The 27,067-nt window shown below is 43.6% G+C and overlaps 2 protein-coding genes across 3 annotated transcripts in view; one reads left to right on the plus strand and one right to left on the minus strand.

Moving 5' to 3' along the window:
• The window catches only part of LOC100562722 (V-type proton ATPase catalytic subunit A), a 43,086-nt gene that overhangs the window by 1,109 nt on the left and 14,910 nt on the right, over window positions 1–27,067 (minus strand). For both annotated transcript variants that reach the window (XM_062965220.1, XM_062965218.1), the window contains exons 2-14: window positions 19,050–19,168; window positions 16,905–17,033; window positions 12,747–12,961; window positions 12,517–12,654; window positions 11,031–11,182; window positions 9,211–9,373; window positions 9,006–9,114; window positions 8,319–8,441; window positions 7,623–7,737; window positions 7,041–7,104; window positions 5,104–5,307; window positions 3,640–3,734; window positions 865–1,036 (exon numbers count right to left, since the gene is read on the minus strand). In XM_062965220.1, coding sequence (XP_062821290.1) covers window positions 865–1,036; window positions 3,640–3,734; window positions 5,104–5,307; window positions 7,041–7,104; window positions 7,623–7,737; window positions 8,319–8,441; window positions 9,006–9,114; window positions 9,211–9,373; window positions 11,031–11,182; window positions 12,517–12,654; window positions 12,747–12,961; window positions 16,905–17,033; window positions 19,050–19,131 — 1,761 coding nt within the window. In that variant the 5' untranslated portion in view covers window positions 19,132–19,168. The remainder of the gene's footprint in view (window positions 1–864; window positions 1,037–3,639; window positions 3,735–5,103; window positions 5,308–7,040; window positions 7,105–7,622; window positions 7,738–8,318; window positions 8,442–9,005; window positions 9,115–9,210; window positions 9,374–11,030; window positions 11,183–12,516; window positions 12,655–12,746; window positions 12,962–16,904; window positions 17,034–19,049; window positions 19,169–27,067) is intronic.
• LOC134294370 (tigger transposable element-derived protein 1-like) overlaps window positions 17,158–27,067 on the plus strand; it is an 86,864-nt gene continuing 76,954 nt past the window's right edge. Inside the window, exon 1 of the mRNA XM_062965217.1 lies at window positions 17,158–17,197. The gene's annotated coding sequence lies outside the window, so the exon portion shown is untranslated. The remainder of the gene's footprint in view (window positions 17,198–27,067) is intronic.

Raw genomic sequence — 27,067 nt, forward strand, 5'->3', positions numbered from 1 at the left:
GGACCTCAAGATTGAACTGCAAAGACTCTGGCAGAAACCAGTGCAGGTGGTCCCGGTGGTGATGGGCACACTGGGTGCCGTGCCAAAAGAATAGACATTGACAAAATTACGATCTGCCAACTGCAAAAGGCCACCCGACTGGGATCTGCAGCATCATCCGAAAATACATCACACAGTCCTGGACATTTGGATAGTGTTCGACTTGTGGTTTTGTGATGCGAAATCCAGCATATCTATTTTGTTTGCTGTGTCATAATAATAATAATAAAAATAATAATAATAATAATAATACATCACATGGTCCTAGGCACTTGGGAAGTGTTCGACTTGTGATTTTGTGATGCGAAATCCAGCATGTCTATCTTGTTTGCTGTGTCATAATAATAATAATAATAATAATAATAATAATAATAATAATAATACATCACACGGTCCTAGACACTTGGGAAGTGTTCGACTTGTGATTTTGTGATGCGAAATCCAGCATGTCTATCTTGTTTGCTGTGTCATAATAATAATAATAATAATAATAATAATAATAATAATAATAATAATAGTAGTACATCACACAGTCCTAGACACTTGGGAAGTGTTCGACTTGTGATTTTGTGAAACGAAATCCAGCATATCTATTTTGTTTGCTGTGTCATAATAAAATAAAATAAAATAATAATAATAATAATAAGGCGAGTAAGAAATAATAATAATAAATTATTATTATTTTATTATTATTATTATTATTTCTTACTCGCCTCTCCTCATGGCTTGAGGCGAGTCATTGCATCCCCAACAGAACACTTTCCTGAACTCGGCTACTGTCCCTCCCAATCGCGGGTGGATTCTGGGAGTTGTAGTCCACCTCACCTGGAACTTCATGGCGCTCAGCTTGTACATGATGTTGGCCAGGTTCTCCCGGATGATGGACCAGGTGATCTTGTGCTCCGATTGGGCCGTGGATTCCACCGCGTGGCGGGCTAGTTCGTAGAAGGAGATCATATTCTGTAGCATCCCCACCGTCTTGTAGAACGGACAGAACCTGGAAGAGAGACCGGGTTGTTTACCCTGCTCGACCTATTAGACGAGTAACACACTCTCGGACCCAGAATCTCAGGCCTTGTCCAAATGGGCAATAAAACCCATGTATTTTCTCATATATGGGGGCAGTCTCCGAGTTACAAACAACCAACTTACAAATTGCTCCTATTTAAGAACGGGGCTGGGACCACAGGAAGTGAGAGTTAGCATATTATTATTATTATTATTATTATTATTATTATTATTATTATTATTATTATTATACTAGCTGTGCCCGGCCACGCGTTGCTGTGGCAAAGTGGTGGTGCTATTGGTTAAAAGTTGTTGTGGAATTTTTATTTGTAATTTTATTATTAATTTTATTGTAACTTATCTTTTTTATTTATAATATTTTATTATTTTGTTGTATTATTTTTAGTTATTTTGTTATAGTATTTTATGGTATTAATTTTTTTGGTGTTTTTAATTATTTTTAATTGTATTATTTGTATTTATTTTATTTTTTTATTCTTTTATTAACATTGGGCTGAGTGGGTTGCCAGGGGTCCCCAAACTAAGGCCCGGGGGCCGGATGCGGCCCTCCGAGGTCAGTTACCTGGCCCCCGCCCTCAGTTTTATAATATAATATATTGTATATACATATAATATTGATAATAATACTAATATTATAATACATTGTATATACATGTAATATTAATAATAATATTATGATGTAATACAATGTAATAATAATTATAATTGACTATTATAATTGTATATTTATATTACATGCAATATTACTAATAATACTGCGATATAGTTGTATAATATAATATATTGTATGTATATATACTTGTAAACCGCCCTGAGTCCCCTTCGGGGTGAGAAGGGCGGGATATAAATGTCGCAAATAAATAAATAAATAATAAATGATATTACTATGTAATACAATATAACATTAATAATAATACCATATAATAATATTAATTATATATTCTATATTACATATAATATTACTAATAATATTACAGTATAGTTCAATATAGTAATATATAATGCTAATACTGTGCTATGCTAATAATATAATATATTGTATGTACATATAATTTGTAAGCCACTCTGAGTCCCCTTTGGGGTGAGAAAGGTGTGATACAAATGTAGTAAATAAATGCAGTAAATAAATAAATAATAAATAAATACATTTTAGACTTAGGCTTGCCCAAAGTCTGAAATGACTTGAAGGCACACAACAACAACAACAACAACAACAACAACAATCCTAATTAACTTGACTATCTCATTGGCCAGAAGCATGAGCACACTTCCCATTGAAATCCTGATAAATGTATGTTGGTTAAAATTGTTTTTATTTTCAAATATTGTATTGTTCTTTCATTGTTGTTGTTGTTGTTGTTTTTGCACTACAAATAAGACATGTGCAGTGTGCATTGGAATTTGTTTGTATTTTTTTTTTTCAAATGATAATCCGGCCCCTCAACAGTCTGAAGGATTGTGGACCGGCCCTCGGCTTAAAAAGTTTGAGGACCCCTGGCTTAGAGCCTTCTAACTGGCAGCAATTGGATAAAAACAATTATTCCTCTCCCTCTAATGAGGACTTTATTTTTCTTTGCTTTTTGTTGTATCAACCTAGAGGTGTGAATGATGGGTTGTGTTGTCAAATTTCAAGGTTGGGGGGCTTGTAGTTTTGTTGTTTTGTGGGTCGCCGTGATGCCATCACTCTTTTATATATATATATAGATTATATTATAATATATAATATTATATTATCTATGTATATAAAAGGGGAATGAAATTTCGGCCTAGGACAAAACAACAAAACTACACATCCCAGAAACACTAAACTTGGCAGCACAACCCCTCATCCATGCCTCTACATTCATACAACTAAAAGAAAAGAAAAATAAAGTCCTAATTAGAGGGAGAGGAAGAATCGTTTTTATCCAATTGCTGCCAGTTAGAAGGCTAAGCTCCGCCCACTTGGTCTCCTAGCAACCCACTCAGCCCAGGGGACAGGCAGAGTTAGGCCTCACTTAGGCCTCTTCCCCACTGCCTATAAAATACAGATTATCAGATTTGAACAGGATTATATGGCAGGATTAATCTGTTTTGAACTGGATTATCTTGACTCCACACTGCCATATAATCCACTTCAGTGTGCAGTCAGACACAACTGGACTTAATGTCAGGAGAAAACCTTCACCCTTTACCTTAACTACCACCAATTCCTCAATACTTTATTTCCCATACCACCAGACTTCGCCACAGCAACACGTGGCCGGGCACAGCTAGTAATATATAATATTATAAAAATATAATATTATATATATTAAAAGATTATATATTATATATATTATAAGATTATAGATTATTAGTATCATTACATTATTATATTTTATATATATACAGGTAGTCCCCGGCTACCTACAAATATTTGACTAACAATCAACTCCTAGTGAGAGGATAATATTAGTATATAGTATATTAGATATATATCGATATCTATATCCCCGAGTTACAAACATCCTTCCCTAACATGCATACATACATGACTGGAGTTACACTTCAAAAATGTCCCTGTTCCGACTTACATACAACGTGACTCACCGGTCATAGGAGGAGTAGCCGTTTTGCTGCAAGAAGTCGTCCTTGATCAGTTTGGCCACTTCGAGCGTGATTTTGTCCGTCTCGGCGAGAGAGGCCTGCATTGGAAGAAATAAAACAACAAAGCCAGGAATGGTGTAGAATTAATAGGTTTTGACCCAATAATAATAATAATAATAATAATAATAATAATAATAATAATAATAATAATAATGACTCACTATTGGCGTGTGGAGACAACTGAAACCTCGCCCACCTGGCTAACGTCACCAAGTTTCTCGGGGGGCCTCTGCGCATGCGTAGTTAGTAATTTTTGGTTTTGGGTTTTTTTTTGTAATTTGGACCTAATTTTATAGAGTTTTTTGATGGAAAGACATAGATTAGATGACTATGTCTTTTGTGGCCAAATTTGGTGTCATTTGGTCCAGTGGTTTTGTTGTTTACTCCATGGAAAAAACTCCCATTGCATTTTTATATATATAGACTAGCTGTGCCCAGCCACGCGTTGCTGTGGCGAAGTATGAAGCCCCTTCTACACAGCTGGATAAAATGCACACTGAAGTGGATTATATGGCATCGTGGACTCAAGATAATCCAGTTCAAAGCAGATAATATAAGATTATAAATGGGTTATATAGCTGTGTGGAAGGGCCTTGAGTCTACACTGCCATATAATCGAGTTAAAATCTGCTAATCTGTATTTTATAGGCAGTGTGGAAGAGGCCTAAGTGAGGCCTAACTCTGCCTGTCCCCTGGGCTGAGTGGGTTGCTAGGAGACCAAGTGGGCGGAGCTTAGCCTTCTAACTGGCAGCAATTGGATAAAAATAATTATTCCTCTCCCTCTAATTAGGACTTTATTTTTCTTTTCTTTTTGTTGTATGAACGTAGAGGCATGGATGAGGGGTTGTGCTGCCAAGTTTAGTGTTTCTGGGATGTGTAGTTTTGTTGTTTTGTCCTAGGCCGAAATTTCATTACCCTTTTATATATATACTAGCTGTGCCCGGCCACTCGTTGCTGTGGCAAAGTGGTGGTGGTATTGGTTAAAAATTGTGTAATTTTTATTTGACGTTATTTGTATTTTTTTTATAAATTTTATTGTAAGTTATCTTTTTATTATATTTTATTATTTTCTTGTATTATTTTTAGTTATTTTCTGTTATTATAGTATTTTATTGCAATTATTCCTCTCTCTCTCTAATTAGGACTTTATTTTTCTTTTCTTTTTGTTGTATAAACCTAGAGCCGTGGATGATGGGTTGTGTTGTCAAATTTCGAGGTTGGGGGGCCTGTAGTTTTGTTGTTTTGTGCGTCGCCGTGATGCCCTCACTCTTTTATATATATATATATATATAGTCTGTGTGTCAACCTCTTTCTCTGTAAAGTGCCTGATATACTTTGTTTCACTGGAAACAGAATAAAAGAAGGTGTTTAAGGTTCAAGAAGTATTCACGAGAGCTAGAGACGCACCTTTCCGACCAGCTGGACGATCTCGGCCAGGTCCTCCTCCTCCTGAAGGATCTCCTTGGCCCTGGTCCGGAGGGAGACGAATTCGGGGTAGTGGCGCTCATAGTGCTCATCCAAGGCCCGCATGTATTTGCTGTAGCTGATCAGCCAGTTGACCGATGGGAAGTGCTTCCGCTGGGCCAGCTTCTTGTCCAGGCCCCAAAAGACCTAGGGGTCAGGGCGGGAAAAAACATCCAAACCATCATCCCCGTTTTGGAGACACAACCTCCCATGTTAGATAGAAATGGCAAAGCATTAGAGAAAATACTTCTTGATGAACACGTAGAATATCAGTAGCACCCGGGTAGTGACTGTGAATGTCATGATGCATAATTCAAGGTGCCATTATCACCTATAAAGCCTTAAACCAGTGATGGCCAACCTATGACACGCGTGTCAGCACTGACACGCCTAGCCATTTTTGCTGACACGCTGCCGCATGCAGATTGATTGGATGACTATGTCTTTTGTGGCCAAATTTGGTGTGATTTGGCCCAGTGGTTTTGTTGTTTATTCCATGGGAATTATGCACATTTCATTTATATATATATATAGATGAGATTCCTCTCAATTCCTTGGATGACTATATCTTTTGTGGCCAAATTTGGTGTGATTGGGTCCAGTGGTTTTGTTGTTTATTCCATGGGAATTATGCACATTTCATTTATATATATATATAGATGAGATTCCTCTCAATTCCTTGGATGACTATATCTTTTGTGGCCAAATTTGGTGTGATTGGGTCCAGTGGTTTTGTTGTTTATTCCATGGGAATTATGCATATATATATATGTGTGTGTGTGTGTGTGTGTGTGTGTGTGTGTCTGTTATTATTGTAGTATATTATTATATTATTGCTCTTATATTATTATTATATGATTCATTATTCATGACTACATTGAAACTAGACTAGAGAAAAATCAGCGTGGAAACTGCGAGAGGTCCCATAGATTGTTGTACATGGAAATAACGATAGTAAATAGTTTTTGATTTATTAAATACAGTTATATATTACAATTATATATTTTTGTTATTTAAACTATATATATATTGTGAAATTATGGTTGTTGTTTTTTTCTCGAAGTGACACACCACCCAAGTCATGCTAGGTTTTTTGGTGAATTCTGACACACCAAGCGCAAAAGATGTGTCAAAAGACCGTTCGGATCTGGCTTATCTTTGTGATCGCATTTCCTACTATGAACCCTGAGATCTACTGGGACAGGATATAAGAATAAAGTTAAAGGATTATTATTATTATTATTATTATTATTATTATTATTATTATTATTGCTGTATTATTATTATCATTATCATTATTATTATTAGGAGAATGAAGGAATCCATCTCGCTCTCTCCTATGTGACTCAGTCCGAGTTTCTGCCTATGTTGTATGTGACGATCTGATGACTTTGATGTTTTGCAAATACAAGGAAAGTGTATCTGTGTATCCTGTTTGTACCTTTGTATATATTGTAATGGTAAAGATTAAAGCCTCTGGTTATTTTGGATGAAAACCTGACTCCGTGAGTTTACTAAACAGAGTGTAGATAAGGTCAGATATTGGCATTTGGATTCTGCTGATTGGCAGCAGAGAAAGAACTCTGCTGTATTTGTTTATTTATTTTTGCTTCTGTGATGCTATCCCGAGCGCAGTGGTTCAGGGAAGAGGTTGTGCTTTGGAAACTATAAATCATTTCATGTGCCAGCCCATCCCATGACATAATAATAATAAAATAATAATAATAATAATAATAATAATAATAAAACTTTATTTATATCCTGCCACCATCTCCCCACGGGGACTCGGGGCGGCTTACATGGGGCAGTGGCCCAAACAACATAAGAACAAAATATAAGCAACACAATACAATCACATCCTATTCATCCCATTTTCTCACCTGGACAATTCCCAATGTTGCCGAAGTCACCGGGTCTGAAAAGTCTCCTCCGGGAGGGGACACCCTAAATGGGTCAAGGAGAAAGAGAGTGAACTATAAATCCCACCCAAAACCTGATTCAAACAGGCATAAACTCTCCCATTTCCTGAGTCTCGATCCAAACTTTGTAGGTACGTTTACACTGTAGAACCGATGCATTTGCCTACTATGGAACCCCTGGGAATTCTAGTTTTGCAAGGGCCACAGCCTTCCATGGGTGCATCTAGAATGAATGCGGTCTGGTCTCACTTTTGACTGCCATGTGAATCCTGGGAGTTGTAATTTTACAAGGTATATATAGCCTTCTCTGCCCAAACGTGCCAGACTACAACTCCCAGGATTCCCTAGCACTTGGCCTACTATAATGATGGGATCCTGGGAGTTATAGTTTCACAAGGTCCATAGCCTTCCATGGGTACGTCTAGAATGAAGGCAGTTTGATGTCACTTAAACTGCCATGGCTCAATGTGATGGGATCGTGGGGATTGTAGTTTGCACTGACTGTCAATGCGGAAAGAGGAGATTTGGGAGAAGAAGACGTACGCCCCGACGATGCTGACGCTCCCTTCCCGCTCGGGGCTTCCCAGGCACTTGACGCGTCCGGCACGTTCGTAGAAGGAAGCCAAGCGGGCACCCAAATACGCCGGGTAGCCGCTATCTGCAATTGGAAACAGAAGAACGTTCACTGTCAGGGCATCGGCAACCCCAACTGATTGATGAGCTAGGTCCCACCTCAGCTCACCCATCAGACCACTCTGCAAATGGCAAAAGTGGCACCGACAAAGCACAAAAACCTCGTTGATTTATGTCTGCTGAAGCCAGCGGCACTGAGGCTTTATTTACAATATTTACAGTGCTAATTGACCAAAGCTATCTGGACACATGTTACATCCACACGAACAAACATGGAGCACGTCTGTCTTTTTCAAAGTCCATCCTCTGTGCGCTTGTATCTTCCTGTCAAGTAGCACAAACAGAAGTCCTTGCCATTTGCCCTCCCAGCAATCAATCAGGGCTTGCCACAATTAACCTCTTGGCTGCTGGAATGCTTGCCGGAACGAATCACGCACAATCCAACAGCAACAATAGATTGAACATTTCACTCTATATCACAAAAACACTAACCACTCCCCACCTAAAACTGTGTGTCTACACTGCGGAACAAATGCAGTTACGGCCCAACTTCCCTGCCTCAATGCTATATGGGATGCTGGGAGTTCCAGTTTGGCGTATAAATACCTGCGGGCATCTCCGCCAGGCGGCCTGAGATTTCGCGCAGGGCCTCGGCCCAGCGGGAGGTGGAGTCGGCCATCATGCTGACGTGGTAGCCCATGTCGCGGAAGTATTCCGACAAAGTGATGCCTGAAATGGCAGAGCAAAAAGAGAAAATATTTAGGGGGGGGACACACACATTGTTACCAGGTGAGAGTATAGCGGAATGAGTAGCATCCAGTTAACACCATGTGCAAAAGACTCAGACCAGGCAGAGGAATTGAAATGAACAAAGGAATTTTACTCTTGCTTGTAGAGTTGAAATATAAATAAACAGTTCTGCAATCGTACAATGTCCATGTAGTTGCATAAGATCAATAACTAATCAATCAGCATCAATATATACAGCATAGCATATTCAAAATAGCTACTTGACCGTAGCTAGAGAGAGACTGACTTTCCTGTGCTCTCTCTTGAAGCTCAAATCCCAACTGACAATCCCAGCCACCTGCCATCAAACCAATACATTGTTTTAGGCGTGGCTTTGCCTCTGCAAAGTTGAGCTCTTTTGCAGAGTTCCCTTTGCAAACCAACTTTGCAAGTATTTCTTTACACACACACACACACATATAGCAATCTGGCGTAATACACATTGCGGGATGAAGCAGCTTGAGCAAACGAGTCAAAATGCATATTTTCTCCCCTCCGCCTCACCTGTGTAAATGGAGGCCTCTCTCGCCGCCACCGGCATGTTGGACGTGTTGGCGACCAGGGAGGTCCGCTTCATGATGGTCTCGATCTTGCCGTCCACTTCCATGGTGAGCTAGGAGGAAGCGGTCAGTGGGAGAACGGGGGGTCAGGGAGGTCTCTAAGTGTCCAGGTCAAGGGAAGTGATAGACATAACATGCTTCCGTCTCACCTCGGGGAAGTCCCGCAGCACCTCGGACATCTCGTTGCCTCGCTCGCCGCAACCCACGTAGATGATGACATCGCTGTTGGAGTATTTGGAGAGCGACTGGGAGATGACCGTCTTGCCGCAACCGAAGGCCCCCGGGATGGCCGTGGTGCCCCCCTGGACACACCTATTGGGGGGGGGGGGAGGACGAGAGGATACTGGGAGTGGCCATCCCAAGGATGGGAAGGTGCCCAGAAAGCATATCTATTGCATATCTATATCTAAAGTCTTCAGGAATCAGAAGAGGAAGTCTTGCAAGTGCCTACATTTCAGGAAAGGCGAAAGGAAACAGAACAGCTAGAAGAGCTGCCAGAAACGCTAAAGTACTGTATATACTCAAAAATAAGCCGAAACACTATGTTTTCTTTTCCAAAACCTCCCTCCTCTGCTTCTCCTCCCAGTTTGGAGTCATCTTTTTTTTTTTTAAGAGAGAGAAGAAGGGAATGTTTTCAAAAGAGAAGGAAGAGTGAGTAAGAGAAGCCCTTGGAAGCCAGGAAGAAGAAAAAGATTACTTGGCTGGAAAGGGAAGAAAAAGAGAGACTTGCAAATTTGCAGGATTTATTATTATTATTTTATGACACAGCAAACAAGATAGATATGCTGGATTTCGTATCACAAAATCACAAGTCAAACACTTCCCAAGTGTCTAGGACTGTATTATTATTATTATTATTATTATTATTATTATTATTATTTTATTATTACACAGCAAACAAGATAGATATGCTGGATTTCGTATCACAAAATCACAAGTCGAACACTTACCAAGTGTCTAGGACTGTGTGATGTATTTTGTATTATTATTATTATTATTATTATTATTATTATTATTATTATTACTATTACTATTATTGCAAGAACTGTTTGAGTCAAAAGGAAGGAGGGACAGGAGATATATTTCTTTTCCTCCTTGTTTGTATGGCCCTCTTTCAAACCCACCCAATTTCCTGAATTTTCAGAGAAGAAAAAAAATCAAAACTAGAAAAATCCCTTTAAGTTATTGTTGATGCCATATTGCTTTTGTTGACCCTCCTTTTTAACTTACAGAGTTGGTTTACTGTTTTTCTTTGAAATACGGTAAATATTCAAAAACATTTAACCTACTGATGCCTCAATTAATGTAATTTTTATTTTGAAATTTACCAGTAGCTGCTGCATTTTCCACCCTCGGCTTATACTTGAGTCAATAAGTTTTCCCAGTTTTTTATGGTAAAATTAGGCGCCTCGGCTTATATTCGGGTCGGCTTATACTCAAGTATATACGGTAATTGGGAACCGCCCTAGCAGCTCCTGCATGGGGGAACTTGGGGCTATAAATCAGAAGCAGGAGTCGTACATCAGACGAAGCAACAACAGGCATTAATCCATAAATCCTTAGGAGCAGTTTCCCAAACGCTGACTCGAAGCAAGCACAAGGGGAGCAAAGGCTTAAGCATCAGAGCATCAGACTCTGGTGCTTAAGCCTTTGCTCCCCTTGTGCTTGCTTCAAGTCTGCGTTTGGGAAACTGCTCCTAAGGATTTATGGATTAATGCCTGTTGTTGCTTCGTCTGATGTAAGACAGCTGCTTTATTTGGGACTTTATCAGAGACTTGAGTAATGTGTCTGCACTAAGACTTCTTTGCTTTCTTTTGCATTATACAACTGTGTATGCCGTTCTTTTATGTATTGCTGTATTTTATGTATTTTATGTATTTTTAAGGCTGTTCTTGAGCCTGTCCACACCATAGAACGATTTCACCCAAAAGAGTGGGGCGCCAGAGGACCAACTAGAGGTTTTTCTTACGGGAAAAGGGCGTCCAGGACCCTCTGTCCGGTGAGGAGAGGGTTGTTGGCCGGCAGCTTTTCGGACACGGGGCGGATCTGCCGGACGGGCCAGACTTGCACCATGGTCAGCTTCTCCTTCACTCCCTCGAAGTCCAGCTCCAGAACCACATCCTTTGGGGAGAATAATACAAATATTATTATTATCATTATTATTAAAATATTATTGTTATTATTATAAATTATTATTATTATTAAAACATTATTCTCGTGTCAGGAGCGACTTTGGGTGTGGGAGAATTAACTGTCTGCAAGGACGTTGCCTGTATGTTTGGATGTTTTTACCATCCTTGTAGGAGGCTTCTCTCACGTCCCCGGATGGAGCTGGAGCTGACACAGGGAGCTCATCCGCTCTCTCCCCGGGTTGAATTCCAACCAGGAACCTTCAGGTCAGCAACCCAACCTTGAAGTCAGCAGTCCTGCCAGCACAAGGGTTTCACCCACTACGCCACCGGGGGCTCCAACAATAATAATAATAATAATAATAATAATAATAATAATAATAATAACCTGCTTTGATTGAAGTCAAAAATCAGAAACTTCTCAAAGCACAGCAGACAAAAAACCAGTACAAGAAAACTGCACTACAAACTAGAGCTGACAGCTGGCACAACAAAACATTGCATGGAAGGTTCCTTGACAAAACTGAAGGAAAAGTTGATAAGGAGAAGACCTGGCTGTGGCTCACGAATGGGACCCTGAAGAAGGAGACAGAAGGCCTGATCCTTGCAGCCCAGGAGCAAGACATCAGAACAAAGGCAATTCAGGCCAAGATCGAAAAATCAGCTGATGACCCAAAATGCAGACTCTGCAAGGAAACCGACGAAACCATGGATCATCTCCTCAGCTGCTGTAAGAAAATCGCACAGACAGACTACAAACAGAGGCACAACTCTGTGGCCCAAATGATTCATTGGAACTTATGCCTCAAGTCCCACCTCCCAGCAGCAAAGAACTGGTGGGATCACAAACCTGCAAAAGTATTGGAAAATGAGCACGCAAAGATACTGTGGGACTTCCGAATCCAGACTGACAAAGTTCTGGAACACAACACACCAGACATCACAGTTGTGGAAAAGAAAAAGGTTTGGATCATTGATGTTGCCATCCCAGGTGACAGTCGCATTGACGAAAAACAACAGGGAAAACTCAGCCGCTATCAGGACCTCAAGATTGAACTTCAAAGACTCTGGCAGAAACCAGTGCAGGTGGTCCCGGTGGTGATGGGCACACTGGGATCTGCACACATCATCCGAAAATACATCACACAGTCCTAGACACTTGGGAAATGTTCGACTTGTGATTTTGTGATACGAAATACAGCATGTCTATCTTGTCTGCTGTGTCATAATAAAATAATGACCTCACTTGAATGGCCCTGGGAGTCGTTGTTGTGGGATAATAGTCTGGCGATAATTATAATATATTGTTGTTGTTGCTCTTATTACCGAAGCGTCGTAACTCCCGGCGGGCACAATATGAGTGACGGTGCCCTTGGACCGCGGCGGAACCATGATCTTGTGTTTGATGAGTGAGTTTTCGCGAACCACTCCGTAAACGTCCCCGCCGGTTAAGTGGCTCCCGACCTAAAGAGACGGGAAAATAGTGTACAAATGAACGAATCAATCAATGCATTTACAGAGTCCCAAAGAGGGTCCGCTATTCATCCCGCTCCTACCTTGACGTTGGGTCCGGGGACGAACTCCCACTTGGCCTCCCGGGACAAGGCGGGGATGTTGATGCCGCGCGGGATGTAGATGCTCTTGGTGAGCTCCGTGATGTCCTTCAGCGGGCGCTGGATCCCGTCAAAGATGGAGCCCATGATCCCGGGGCCCAGCTCCACCGAGAGGGGCTTCCCCGTGCGCAGGACCGGGTCCCCCACACACACCCCCGCTGGGCAGGCCCACGCTCAGGAAAAAAGAGTGGTCTCGAATAGACTACTGCAACGCGCTCTACATGGGGCTGCCCTTGAAGACTGTTCGGAAGCTTCCATTAGTCCATTAGGACTAAAGGGCGGGGCTAAGGGCAGGGGCGGGGCCTCTTCCCAAGAGCCCGAGACAGGGCTGAGCCTCTATATCTCTCCTGAGAGGCCTTTAAGGACTGAAGGGCGGAGCTAGGGGTGGGGGCGGGGCCTCCTTCTAAGAAACTGAGACAGGGCTGAGCCTCTATATCTCTCCTGAGAGGCCTTTTAGGACTAAAGGGCGGAGCTAGGGGTGGGGGCGGGGTCTCTTCCCAAGAGCCTGAGACAGGGCTGAGCCTCTATATCTCTCCTGAGAGGCCTTTTAGGACTGAAGGGCGGAGCTAGGGGTGGGGGCGGGGCCTCCTTCTAAGAAATTGAGACAGGGCTGAGCCTCTATATCTCTCCTGAGAGGCCTTTTAGGACTGAAGGGTGGGGCTGGGGGTGGGGGCGGGGCCTCCTTCTAAGAAACTGAGACAGGGCTGAGCCTCTATATCTCTCCTGAGAGGCCTTTTAGGACTGAAGGGTGGGGCTAGAAGAGGGGGCGGGGCCTCCTTCTAAGAGCCTGAGACAGGGCTGAGCCTCTATATCTCTCCTGAGAGGCCTTTTAGGACTAAAGGGCGGGGCTAGGGGTGGGGGCGGGGTCTCTTCCCAAGAGCCTGAGACAGGGATGAGCCTCTATATCTCTCCTGAGAGGCCTTTTAGGACTTAAGGGCAGAGCTAGGGGTGGGGGCGGGGCCTCCTTCCAAGAGACTGAGACAGGGCTGAGCCTCTATATCTCTCCTGAGAGGCCTTGTAGGACTAAAGGGCGGGGCTAGGGGTGGGGGCGGGGTCTCTTCCCAAGAGCCTGAGACAGGGATGAGCCTCTATATCTCTCCTGAGAGGCCTTTTAGGACTGAAGGGCGGGGCTAGGGAAGGGGGCGGGGCCTCCTTCTAAGAGCCTGAGACAGGGCTGAGACTCTATATCTCTCCTGAGAGGCCTTTTAGGACTAAAGGGCAGGGCTAGGGGTGGGGGCGGGGCCTCCTTCTAAGAGCCTGAGACAGGGCTGAGCCTCTATATCTCTCCTGAGAGGCCTTTTAGGACTGAAGGGCGGGGCTAGGGAAGGGGGCGGGGCCTCCTTCTAAGAGCCTGAGACAGGGATGAGACTCTATATCTCTCCTGAGAGGCCTTTTAGGACTAAAGGGCAGGGCTAGGGGTGGGGGCGGGGCCTCCTTCTAAGAGCCTGAGACAGGGATGAGCCTCTATATCTCTCCTGAGAGGCCTTTTAGGACTGAAGGGCGGGGCTAGGGAAGGGGGCGGGGCCTCCTTCTAAGAGCCTGAGACAGGGCTGAGACTCTATATCTCTCCTGAGAGGCCTTTTAGGACTAAAGGGCAGGGCTAGGGGTGGGGGCGGGGCCTCCTTCCAAGAGACTGAGACAGGGCTGAGCCTCTATATCTCTCCTGAGAGGCCTTGTAGGACTAAAGGGCGGGGCTAGGGGTGGGGGCGGGGTCTCTTCCCAAGAGCCTGAGACAGGGATGAGCCTCTATATCTCTCCTGAGAGGCCTTTTAGGACTGAAGGGCGGGGCTAGGGAAGGGGGCGGGGCCTCCTTCTAAGAGCCTGAGACAGGGCTGAGACTCTATATCTCTCCTGAGAGGCCTTTTAGGACTAAAGGGCGGGGCTAGGGAAGGGGGCGGGGCCTCCTTCTAACAGACTGAGACAGGGCTGAGCCTCTATATCTCTCCTGAGAGGCCTTTTAGGACTGAAGGGCGGAGCTAGGGGTGGGGGCGGGGCCTCCTTCTAAGAGCCTGAGACAGGGCTGAGCCTCTATATCTCTCCTGAGAGGCCTTTTAGGACTGAAGGGCGGAGCTAGGGGTGGGGGCGGGGCCTCCTTCTAAGAGCCTGAGACAGGGCTGAGCCTCTATATCTCTCCTGAGAGGCCTTTTAGGACTGAAGGGTGGGGCTGGGGGTGGGGGCGGGGCCTCCTTCTAAGAAACTGAGACAGGGCTGAGCCTCTATATCTCTCCTGAGAGGCCTTTTAGGACTAAAGGGCGGGGCTAGGGAAGGGGGCGGGGCCTCCTTCTAACAGACTGAGACAGGGCTGAGCCTCTATATCTCTCCTGAGAGGCCTTTTAGGACTGAAGGGTGGGGCTGGGGGTGGGGGCGGGGCCTCCTTCTAAGAAACTGAGACAGGGCTGAGCCTCTATATCTCTCCTGAGAGGCCTTTTAGGACTAAAGGGCGGGGCTAGGGAAGGGGGCGGGGCCTCCTTCTAACAGACTGAGACAGGGCTGAGCCTCTATATCTCTCCTGAGAGGCCTTTTAGGACTGAAGGGTGGGGCTGGGGGTGGGGGCGGGGCCTCCTTCTAAGAAACTGAGACAGGGCTGAGCCTCTATATCTCTCCTGAGAGGCCTTTTAGGACTAAAGGGCGGGGCTAGGGAAGGGGGCGGGGCCTCCTTCTAACAGACTGAGACAGGGCTGAGCCTCTATATCTCTCCTGAGAGGCCTTTTAGGACTGAAGGGCGGAGCTAGGGGTGGGGGCGGGGCCTCCTTCTAAGAGCCTGAGACAGGGCTGAGCCTCTATATCTCTCCTGAGAGGCCTTTTAGGACTGAAGGGCGGAGCTAGGGGTGGGGGCGGGGCCTCCTTCTAAGAGCCTGAGACAGGGCTGAGCCTCTATATCTCTCCTGAGAGGCCTTTTAGGACTGAAGGGCGGAGCTAGGGGTGGGGGCGGGGCCTCCTTCTAAGAGCCTGAGACAGGGCTGAGCCTCTATATCTCTCCTGAGAGGCCTTTTAGGACTGAAGGGCGGAGCTGGGGGTGGGGGCGGGGCCTCCTTCTAAGAAACTGAGACAGGGCTGAGCCTCTATATCTCTCCTGAGAGGCCTTTTAGGACTGAAGGGTGGGGCTGGGGGTGGGGGCGGGGCCTCCTTCTAAGAAACTGAAACAGGGCTGAGCCTCTATATCTCTCCTGAGAGGCCTTTTAGGACTGAAGGGTGGGGCTGGGGGTGGGGGCGGGGCCTCCTTCTAAGAAACTGAGACAGGGCTGAGCCTCTATATCTCTCCTGAGAGGCCTTTTAGGACTGAAGGGCGGAGCTGGGGGTGGGGGCGGGGCCTCCTTCTAAGAAACTGAGACAGGGCTGAGCCTCTATATCTCTCCTGAGAGGCCTTGTAGGACTAAAGGGCGGAGCTAGGGAAGGGGGCGGGGCCTCCTTCTAAGAGACTGAGACAGGGCTGAGCCTCTATATCTCTCCTGAGAGGCCTTGTAGGACTAAAGGGCGGAGCTAGGGGTGGGGGCGGGGCCTCCTTCTAAGAGACTGAGACAGGGCTGAGCCTCTATATCTCTCCTGAGAGGCCTTGTAGGACTAAAGGGCGGAGCTAGGGGTGGGGGCGGGGCCTCCTTCTAAGAAACTGAGACAGGGCTGAGCCTCTATATCTCTCCTGAGAGGCCTTTTAGGACTGAAGGGCGGAGCTGGGGGTGGGGGCGGGGCCTCCTTCTAAGAAACTGAGACAGGGCTGAGCCTCTATATCTCTCCTGAGAGGCCTTTTAGGACTGAAGGGCGGAGCTGGGGGTGGGGGCGGGGCCTCCTTCTAAGAAACTGAGACAGGGCTGAGCCTCTATATCTCTCCTGAGAGGCCTTTTAGGACTGAAGGGCGGAGCTAGGGGTGGGGGCGGGGCCTCCTTCTAAGAAACTGAGACAGGGCTGAGCCTCTATATCTCTCCTGAGAGGCCTTTTAGGACTAAAGGGCGGGGCTAGGGGTGGGGGCGGGGCCTCCTTCCAAGAGCCTGAGACAGGGCTGAGCCTCTATACCTCTCCTGAGAGGCCTTTTAGGACTAAAGGGCGGGGCTAGGGAAGGGGGCGGGGCGAGACAGGGCTGAGCGGGGGAATGTTCCGGAAGGATACAGGTCTCCTCGTAGACCTGGATGGTGGCCAGGTCTCCCTCCAGGCGGATGATCTCGCCCACCAGCTCAAAGTGCCCGACGCGCACCAGTTCGTACATGGCGGCACCCGACATCTTGCAGGCAATCACCACTGCGGCGGGGGAAAAAAAATACAATTGCAAAAAAAAAAAAAAATCAATAAATTATCTATTTATACACATATCGAATCCGGGGAGTGGGGTGAGCTCCCACTGTTAGCCCCAGCTCCTGCCAACCTAGCAGTTCGGAAACATGCAAATGTGAGTAGATCAATAGGTACTGCGGGAAGTTAATGGCACTCCATGCAGGTGTCTGCGGACAATGCCGGCTCTTCGGCTTAGAAATGGAAACGAGCAACAAATGATTGATCTTGACACTTGGGAGTTATAGTTCACCCATATTCAGAGAACATTGAACCCAGCCGTCAACGGATCTGGACCAATATTTGGCACACAAACCAAATTTTGTCTGTGTGCCATACAGGGCCAACTGGGAATACTGGTGTGCTTTGGGGAGGATTAAAACAAGATTTTTGGGGAATTGTAGTTCACCCACAATTTTTTTCTAAGACATAACATAACATATGACCTAATTGATATTACATACCATCCAAAAACAAACAAGGCCTTTTTCAAAATAATCCGGGCACCACTGGGTGGCCAAGGATTATTTATTAATAATTTTAATAAATTAATATTAATAATTTTATTAGCAATACTTTAAAAAATAATGTAAATAAATACATAAACAACATGCAATTGCTGAGGGTTTTCTCCAATAATAATAAGAATATAATATAATATTATATATAGATAGATAGATAGATAGATAGATACACGAAATCCAGCATGTCTATCTTGTTTGCTGTGTCATAATATAATAATAATAATAATAATAATAATAATAATAATAATAATAATAATATACATCACACAGTCCTAGACACTTGGGAAGTGTTTGACTTGTGATTTTGTGATAAGAAATCCAGCATATCTGTCTTGTTTGCTGTGTCACAATAATATAATAATAATAATAATAATAATAATAATAATAATAATAATATACATCACACAGTCCTAGACACTTGGGAAGTGTTCGACTTGTGATTTTGTGATAAGAAATCCAGCATATCTATCTTGTTTACTGTGTCACAATAAGATAATAATAATAATAATAATAATAATAATAATAATAATAATAATAATAATAATACAAAATACATCAATCACACAGTCCTAGACACTTGGGAAGTGTTTGACTTGTGATTTTGTGATACGAAATCCAGCATATCTGTCTTGTTTGCTGTGTCATAATAATAATAATAATAATAATAATAATAATAATAATAATAATAATAATAATAATACATCACACAGTCCTAGACGCTTGAGAAGTGTTCGACTTGTGATTTTGTGATAAGAAATCCAGCATATCTGTCTTGTTTGCTGTGTCACAATAATATAATAATAATAATAATAATAATAATAATAATAATAATAATAATAATAATACAAAATACATCACACAGTCCTAGACACTTGGGAAGTGTTCGACTTGTGATTTTGTGAAACGAAATCCAGCATATCTATCTTGTTTGCTGTGTCACAATAATATAATAATAATAATAATAATAATAATAATAATAATAATAATAATACAAAATACATCAATCACACAGTCCTAGACACTTGGGAAGTGTTTGACTTGTGATTTTGTGATACGAAATCCAGCATATCTGTCTTGTTTGCTGTGTCATAATAATAATAATAATAATAATAATAATAATAATAATAATAATAATAATACATCACACAGTCCTAGACGCTTGAGAAGTGTTCGACTTGTGATTTTGTGATACGAAATCCAGCTTTGTCTATCTTGTTTGCTGTGTCATAAAAAAAAAATAAAAAAAAAAAAAAATAATAATAATAATAATAATAATAATAATAATAATAATAAATACGTCACACAGTCCTAGACACTTGGGAAGTGTTTGACTTGTGATTTTGTGATACGAAGTCCAGCATATCTATCTTGTTTGCTGTGTCACAATAATAATAATAATAATAATAATAATAATAATAATAATAATAATAATAATAATAATAATAATAATATAAAAACCCACCAGGTCCAGAGACTCCATGGACAAATCCCATCTCGCTCTCCTTTTCGGCATCTCCGATCTTGGGAAGCGCCTCGAAATCCATGGTTTAGGAATGAAGAAAACGGCCGTCGATTCAAGCCCTGCGTTGAAAAAAAAAAGGGGTGAAATTTAATTTAATTAATTAGTTAATTTGTTGATCCGTAGTTTGGTAAAGTACCGGCACTCCCTGCTATGGGACACTTAGCAAACTACAACTCCCAGGATCCCGTAACATTGAGCCATGGGGAGTGAAGTATGGAATAAAGTCTAGCCCTTTGGGAAACTACAACTATTTATCATTTTTATTTATTTATTGACAGTATTTATATCCCGCTCTTCTTTCTCACCCCGAAGGGACTCAGGGTGGATTACAATGAACACATATATGGCAAACATTCAATGCCAACAGACAAACAACATACATTAGACAGACTCAGAGGCATTTTTAACATTTTCCCAGCTTCACGGTTCCGGCCACAGGGGGAGCTGTTGCTTCACCGTCCAGTAGTGGCTGTACTTCCTCATTCCTTTCCTCGTGTTTTGCTGGCAGTTTTATGTTGTTGTAAATTAGTTAAATTAGCCTCCTGCATAAAGTGTACCTAAATTTCCCTACTTGACAGATGCAACTGTCTTTCGGGGCTGCATAGGTCAACAGCAAGCCGGGGCTATTAATGGTCGGAGGCTTAACCCGACCCGGGCTTCGAACTCATGACCTCTCGGTCAGTAGTGATTTATAGCAGCTGGTTACTAGCCAGCTGCGCCACAGCCCGGCCCAGTATGCTGTAACATTGAGCCATGGGGATTGAAGTCTAGTATGCATTCTGGCCCTTTGGGAAAACTACAATTCCCAGTATCCTGTAACACTGAGCCATGGGGATTGAAGTATAGCATGCAGTCCGTTCCTTTAGGAAACTACAACTCCCAGGATCCCGTAACATTGAGCCATGGGGATTAGAGTAAGGTCAAACTGTATTCATTCTATAGTATATAGAATGTGGGTTGGCCCTTTGGGAAACTACAACTCTCAGTATCCCATACCGTTGAGCCATAGGGATGAAAATAAGGTCAAACTGCATTTATTCTATAATATATAGAACGTAGTTTGACCCTTTGGGAAACTACAACTCCCAGGATCCGGTCCCATTGAGCCATGGGGATTAAAGTATAGAATGCAGTCTGTCCATTTCTTTAGGAAACTACAAGTCCCGGGATTCGGTCCCATTGAGCCATAAGGATTAAAGTATAGCATGCAGTCTGTCCATTCCTTTAGGAAACTACAAGTCCCGGGATTCGGTCCCATTGAGCCATAAGGATTAAAGTATAGAATGCAGTCTGTCCATTCCTTTAGGAAACTACAAGTCCCGGGATTCGGTCCCATTGAGCCATAAGGATTAAAGTATAGAATGCAGTCTGTCCATTCCTTTAGGAAACTACAAGTCCCGGGATTCGGTCCCATTGAGCCATAAGGATTAAAGTATAGAATGCAGTCTGTCCATTCCTTTAGGAAACTACAAGTCCCGGGATTCGGTCCCATTGAGCCATAAGGATTAAAGTATAGCATGCAGTCTGTCCATTCCTTTAGGAAACTACAAGTCCCGGGATCCGGTCCCATTGAGCCATAAGGATTAAAGTATAGAATGCAGTCTGTCCATTCCTTTAGGAAACTACAAGTCCCGGGATTCGGTCCCATTGAGCCATAAGGATTAAAGTATAGAATGCAGTCTGTCCATTCCTTTAGGAAACTACAAGTCCCGGGATCCGGTCCCATTGAGCCATAAGGATTAAAGTATAGAATGCAGTCTGTCCATTCCTTTAGGAAACTACAAGTCCCGGGATTCGGTCCCATTGAGCCATAAGGATTAAAGTATAGAATGCAGTCTGTCCATTCCTTTAGGAAACTACAAGTCCCGGGATTCGGTCCCATTGAGCCATAAGGATTAAAGTATAGAATGCAGTCTGTCCATTCCTTTAGGAAACTACAAGTCCCGGGATTCGGTCCCATTGAGCCATAAGGATTAAAGTATAGAATGCAGTCTGTCCATTCCTTTAGGAAACTACAAGTCCCGGGATTCGGTCCCATTGAGCCATAAGGATTAAAGTATAGAATGCAGTCTGTCCATTCCTTTAGGAAACTACAAGTCCCGGGATTCGGTCCCATTGAGCCATAAGGATTAAAGTATAGAATGCAGTCTGTCCATTCCTTTAGGAAACTACAAGTCCCGGGATTCGGTCCCATTGAGCCATAAGGATTAAAGTATAGAATGCAGTCTGTCCATTCCTTTAGGAAACTACAAGTCCCGGGATTCGGTCCCATTGAGCCATAAGGATTAAAGTATAGAATGCAGTCTGTCCATTCCTTTAGGAAACTACAAGTCCCGGGATTCGGTCCCATTGAGCCATAAGGATTAAAGTATAGAATGCAGTCTGTCCATTCCTTTAGGAAACTACAAGTCCCGGGATTCGGTCCCATTGAGCCATAAGGATTAAAGTATAGCATGCAGTCTGTCCATTCCTTTAGGAAACTACAAGTCCCGGGATTCGGTCCCATTGAGCCATAAGGATTAAAGTATAGAATGCAGTCTGTCCATTCCTTTAGGAAACTACAAGTCCCGGGATCCGGTCTCATTGAGCCATAAGGATTAAAGTATAGAATGCAGTCTGTCCATTCCTTTAGGAAACTACAAGTCCCGGGATTCGGTCCCATTGAGCCATAAGGATTAAAGTATAGAATGCAGTCTGTCCATTCCTTTAGGAAACTACAAGTCCCGGGATCCGGTCTCATTGAGCCATAAGGATTAAAGTATAGAATGCAGTCCATTCCTTTAGGAAACTACAAGTCCCGGGATTCGGTCCCATTGAGCCATAAGGATTAAAGTATAGAATGCAGTCTGTCCATTCCTTTAGGAAACTACAAGTCCCGGGATTCGGTCCCATTGAGCCATAAGGATTAAAGTATAGAATGCAGTCCATTCCTTTAGGAAACTACAAGTCCCGGGATTCGGTCCCATTGAGCCATAAGGATTAAAGTATAGAATGCAGTCTGTCCATTCCTTTAGGAAACTACAAGTCCCGGGATCCGGTCCCATTGAGCCATAAGGATTAAAGTATAGCATGCAGTCTGTCCATTCCTTTAGGAAACTACAAGTCCCGGGATTCGGTCCCATTGAGCCATAAGGATTAAAGTATAGCATGCAGTCTGTCCATTCCTTTAGGAAACTACAAGTCCCGGGATTCGGTCCCATTGAGCCATAAGGATTAAAGTATAGAATGCAGTCTGTCCATTCCTTTAGGAAACTACAAGTCCCGGGATCCGGTCTCATTGAGCCATAAGGATTAAAGTATAGCATGCAGTCTGTCCATTCCTTTAGGAAACTACAAGTCCCGGGATCCGGTCTCATTGAGCCATGGGGATTAAAGTATAGCATGCAGTCTGTCCATTCCTTTAGGAAACTACAAGTCCCGGGATTCGGTCCCATTGAGCCATAAGGATTAAAGTATAGAATGCAGTCTGTCCATTCCTTTAGGAAACTACAAGTCCCGGGATCCGGTCTCATTGAGCCATAAGGATTAAAGTATAGCATGCAGTCTGTCCATTCCTTTAGGAAACTACAAGTCCCGGGATTCGGTCCCATTGAGCCATAAGGATTAAAGTATAGAATGCAGTCTGTCCATTCCTTTAGGAAACTACAAGTCCCGGGATCCGGTCTCATTGAGCCATAAGGATTAAAGTATAGAATGCAGTCTGTCCATTCCTTTAGGAAACTACAAGTCCCGGGATCCGGTCTCATTGAGCCATAAGGATTAAAGTATAGCATGCAGTCTGTCCATTCCTTTAGGAAACTACAAGTCCCGGGATTCGGTCCCATTGAGCCATAAGGATTAAAGTATAGAATGCAGTCCATTCCTTTAGGAAACTACAAGTCCCGGGATTCGGTCCCATTGAGCCATAAGGATTAAAGTATAGAATGCAGTCTGTCCATTCCTTTAGGAAACTACAAGTCCCGGGATCCGGTCTCATTGAGCCATAAGGATTAAAGTATAGAATGCAGTCTGTCCATTCCTTTAGGAAACTACAAGTCCCGGGATTCGGTCCCATTGAGCCATAAGGATTAAAGTATAGAATGCAGTCTGTCCATTCCTTTAGGAAACTACAAGTCCCGGGATTCGGTCCCATTGAGCCATAAGGATTAAAGTATAGAATGCAGTCTGTCCATTCCTTTAGGAAACTACAAGTCCCGGGATTCGGTCCCATTGAGCCATAAGGATTAAAGTATAGAATGCAGTCTGTCCATTCCTTTAGGAAACTACAAGTCTCGGGATCCGGTCCCATTGAGCCATAAGGATTAAAGTATAGAATGCAGTCCATTCCTTTAGGAAACTACAAGTCCCGGGATCCGGTCTCATTGAGCCATAAGGATTAAAGTATAGAATGCAGTCTGTCCATTCCTTTAGGAAACTACAAGTCCCGGGATCCGGTCTCATTGAGCCATGGGGATTAAAGTATAGCATGCAGTCTGTCCATTCCTTTAGGAAACTACAACTCCCGGGATCTTGTCCCATTGAGCCATAAGGATTAAAGTATAGAATGCAGTCTGTCCATTCCTTTAGGAAACTACAACTCCCGGGATCTTGTCCCATTGAGCCATAAGGATTAAAGTATAGCATGCAGTCTGTCCATTCCTTTAGGAAACTACAAGTCCCGGGATTCGGTCCCATTGAGCCATAAGGATTAAAGTATAGAATGCAGTCCATTCCTTTAGGAAACTACAAGTCCCGGGATTCGGTCCCATTGAGCCATAAGGATTAAAGTATAGAATGCAGTCTGTCCATTCCTTTAGGAAACTACAAGTCCCGGGATCCGGTCTCATTGAGCCATAAGGATTAAAGTATAGAATGCAGTCTGTCCATTCCTTTAGGAAACTACAAGTCCCGGGATTCGGTCCCATTGAGCCATAAGGATTAAAGTATAGAATGCAGTCTGTCCATTCCTTTAGGAAACTACAAGTCCCGGGATTCGGTCCCATTGAGCCATAAGGATTAAAGTATAGAATGCAGTCTGTCCATTCCTTTAGGAAACTACAAGTCCCGGGATTCGGTCCCATTGAGCCATAAGGATTAAAGTATAGAATGCAGTCTGTCCATTCCTTTAGGAAACTACAAGTCTCGGGATCCGGTCCCATTGAGCCATAAGGATTAAAGTATAGAATGCAGTCCATTCCTTTAGGAAACTACAAGTCCCGGGATCCGGTCTCATTGAGCCATAAGGATTAAAGTATAGAATGCAGTCTGTCCATTCCTTTAGGAAACTACAAGTCCCGGGATCCGGTCTCATTGAGCCATGGGGATTAAAGTATAGCATGCAGTCTGTCCATTCCTTTAGGAAACTACAACTCCCGGGATCTTGTCCCATTGAGCCATAAGGATTAAAGTATAGAATGCAGTCTGTCCATTCCTTTAGGAAACTACAAGTCCCGGGATTCGGTCCCATTGAGCCATAAGGATTAAAGTATAGAATGCAGTCTGTCCATTCCTTTAGGAAACTACAAGTCCCGGGATCCGGTCTCATTGAGCCATAAGGATTAAAGTATAGCATGCAGTCTGTCCATTCCTTTAGGAAACTACAAGTCCCGGGATTCGGTCCCATTGAGCCATAAGGATTAAAGTATAGAATGCAGTCTGTCCATTCCTTTAGGAAACTACAAGTCCCGGGATCCGGTCTCATTGAGCCATAAGGATTAAAGTATAGAATGCAGTCTGTCCATTCCTTTAGGAAACTACAAGTCCCGGGATTCGGTCCCATTGAGCCATAAGGATTAAAGTATAGAATGCAGTCTGTCCATTCCTTTAGGAAACTACAAGTCTCGGGATCCGGTCTCATTGAGCCATAAGGATTAAAGTATAGAATGCAGTCCATTCCTTTAGGAAACTACAAGTCCCGGGATCCGGTCTCATTGAGCCATGGGGATTAAAGTATAGCATGCAGTCTGTCCATTCCTTTAGGAAACTACAACTCCCGGGATCTTGTCCCATTGAGCCATAAGGATTAAAGTATAGAATGCAGTCTGTCCATTCCTTTAGGAAACTACAAGTCCCGGGATTCGGTCCCATTGAGCCATAAGGATTAAAGTATAGAATGCAGTCTGTCCATTCCTTTAGGAAACTACAAGTCCCGGGATTCGGTCCCATTGAGCCATAAGGATTAAAGTATAGAATGCAGTCTGTCCATTCCTTTAGGAAACTACAAGTCCCGGGATTCGGTCCCATTGAGCCATAAGGATTAAAGTATAGAATGCAGTCTGTCCATTCCTTTAGGAAACTACAAGTCCCGGGATCCGGTCTCATTGAGCCATAAGGATTAAAGTATAGAATGCAGTCTGTCCATTCCTTTAGGAAACTACAAGTCCCGGGATTCGGTCCCATTGAGCCATAAGGATTAAAGTATAGAATGCAGTCTGTCCATTCCTTTAGGAAACTACAAGTCCCGGGATCCGGTCTCATTGAGCCATAAGGATTAAAGTATAGAATGCAGTCTGTCCATTCCTTTAGGAAACTACAAGTCCCGGGATTCGGTCCCATTGAGCCATAAGGATTAAAGTATAGAATGCAGTCTGTCCATTCCTTTAGGAAACTACAAGTCCCGGGATTCGGTCCCATTGAGCCATAAGGATTAAAGTATAGAATGCAGTCTGTCCATTCCTTTAGGAAACTACAAGTCCCGGGATCCGGTCTCATTGAGCCATAAGGATTAAAGTATAGAATGCAGTCTGTCCATTCCTTTAGGAAACTACAAGTCCCGGGATTCGGTCCCATTGAGCCATAAGGATTAAAGTATAGCATGCAGTCTGTCCATTCCTTTAGGAAACTACAAGTCCCGGGATTCGGTCCCATTGAGCCATAAGGATTAAAGTATAGAATGCAGTCTGTCCATTCCTTTAGGAAACTACAAGTCCCGGGATCCGGTCCCATTGAGCCATAAGGATTAAAGTATAGCATGCAGTCTGTCCATTCCTTTAGGAAACTACAAGTCCCGGGATTCGGTCCCATTGAGCCATAAGGATTAAAGTATAGAATGCAGTCTGTCCATTCCTTTAGGAAACTACAAGTCCCGGGATCCGGTCCCATTGAGCCATAAGGATTAAAGTATAGCATGCAGTCTGTCCATTCCTTTAGGAAACTACAAGTCCCGGGATTCGGTCCCATTGAGCCATAAGGATTAAAGTATAGAATGCAGTCTGTCCATTCCTTTAGGAAACTACAAGTCCCGGGATCCGGTCCCATTGAGCCATAAGGATTAAAGTATAGAATGCAGTCTGTCCATTCCTTTAGGAAACTACAAGTCCCGGGATTCGGTCCCATTGAGCCATAAGGATTAAAGTATAGAATGCAGTCTGTCCATTCCTTTAGGAAACTACAAGTCCCGGGATCCGGTCCCATTGAGCCATAAGGATTAAAGTATAGAATGCAGTCTGTCCATTCCTTTAGGAAACTACAAGTCCCGGGATCCGGTCTCATTGAGCCATAAGGATTAAAGTATAGCATGCAGTCTGTCCATTCCTTTAGGAAACTACAAGTCCCGGGATTCGGTCCCATTGAGCCATAAGGATTAAAGTATAGAATGCAGTCTGTCCATTCCTTTAGGAAACTACAAGTCCCGGGATCCGGTCCCATTGAGCCATAAGGATTAAAGTATAGAATGCAGTCTGTCCATTCCTTTAGGAAACTACAAGTCCCGGGATCCGGTCTCATTGAGCCATAAGGATTAAAGTATAGAATGCAGTCTGTCCATTCCTTTAGGAAACTACAAGTCCCGGGATTCGGTCCCATTGAGCCATAAGGATTAAAGTATAGAATGCAGTCTGTCCATTCCTTTAGGAAACTACAAGTCCCGGGATCCGGTCCCATTGAGCCATAAGGATTAAAGTATAGCATGCAGTCTGTCCATTCCTTTAGGAAACTACAAGTCCCGGGATTCGGTCCCATTGAGCCATAAGGATTAAAGT

This window comes from Anolis carolinensis, unplaced genomic scaffold (genome assembly GCF_035594765.1).
Source record: "Anolis carolinensis isolate JA03-04 unplaced genomic scaffold, rAnoCar3.1.pri scaffold_14, whole genome shotgun sequence".
In the NCBI taxonomy this organism is placed as follows: Eukaryota; Metazoa; Chordata; class Lepidosauria; order Squamata; family Dactyloidae; genus Anolis; species Anolis carolinensis.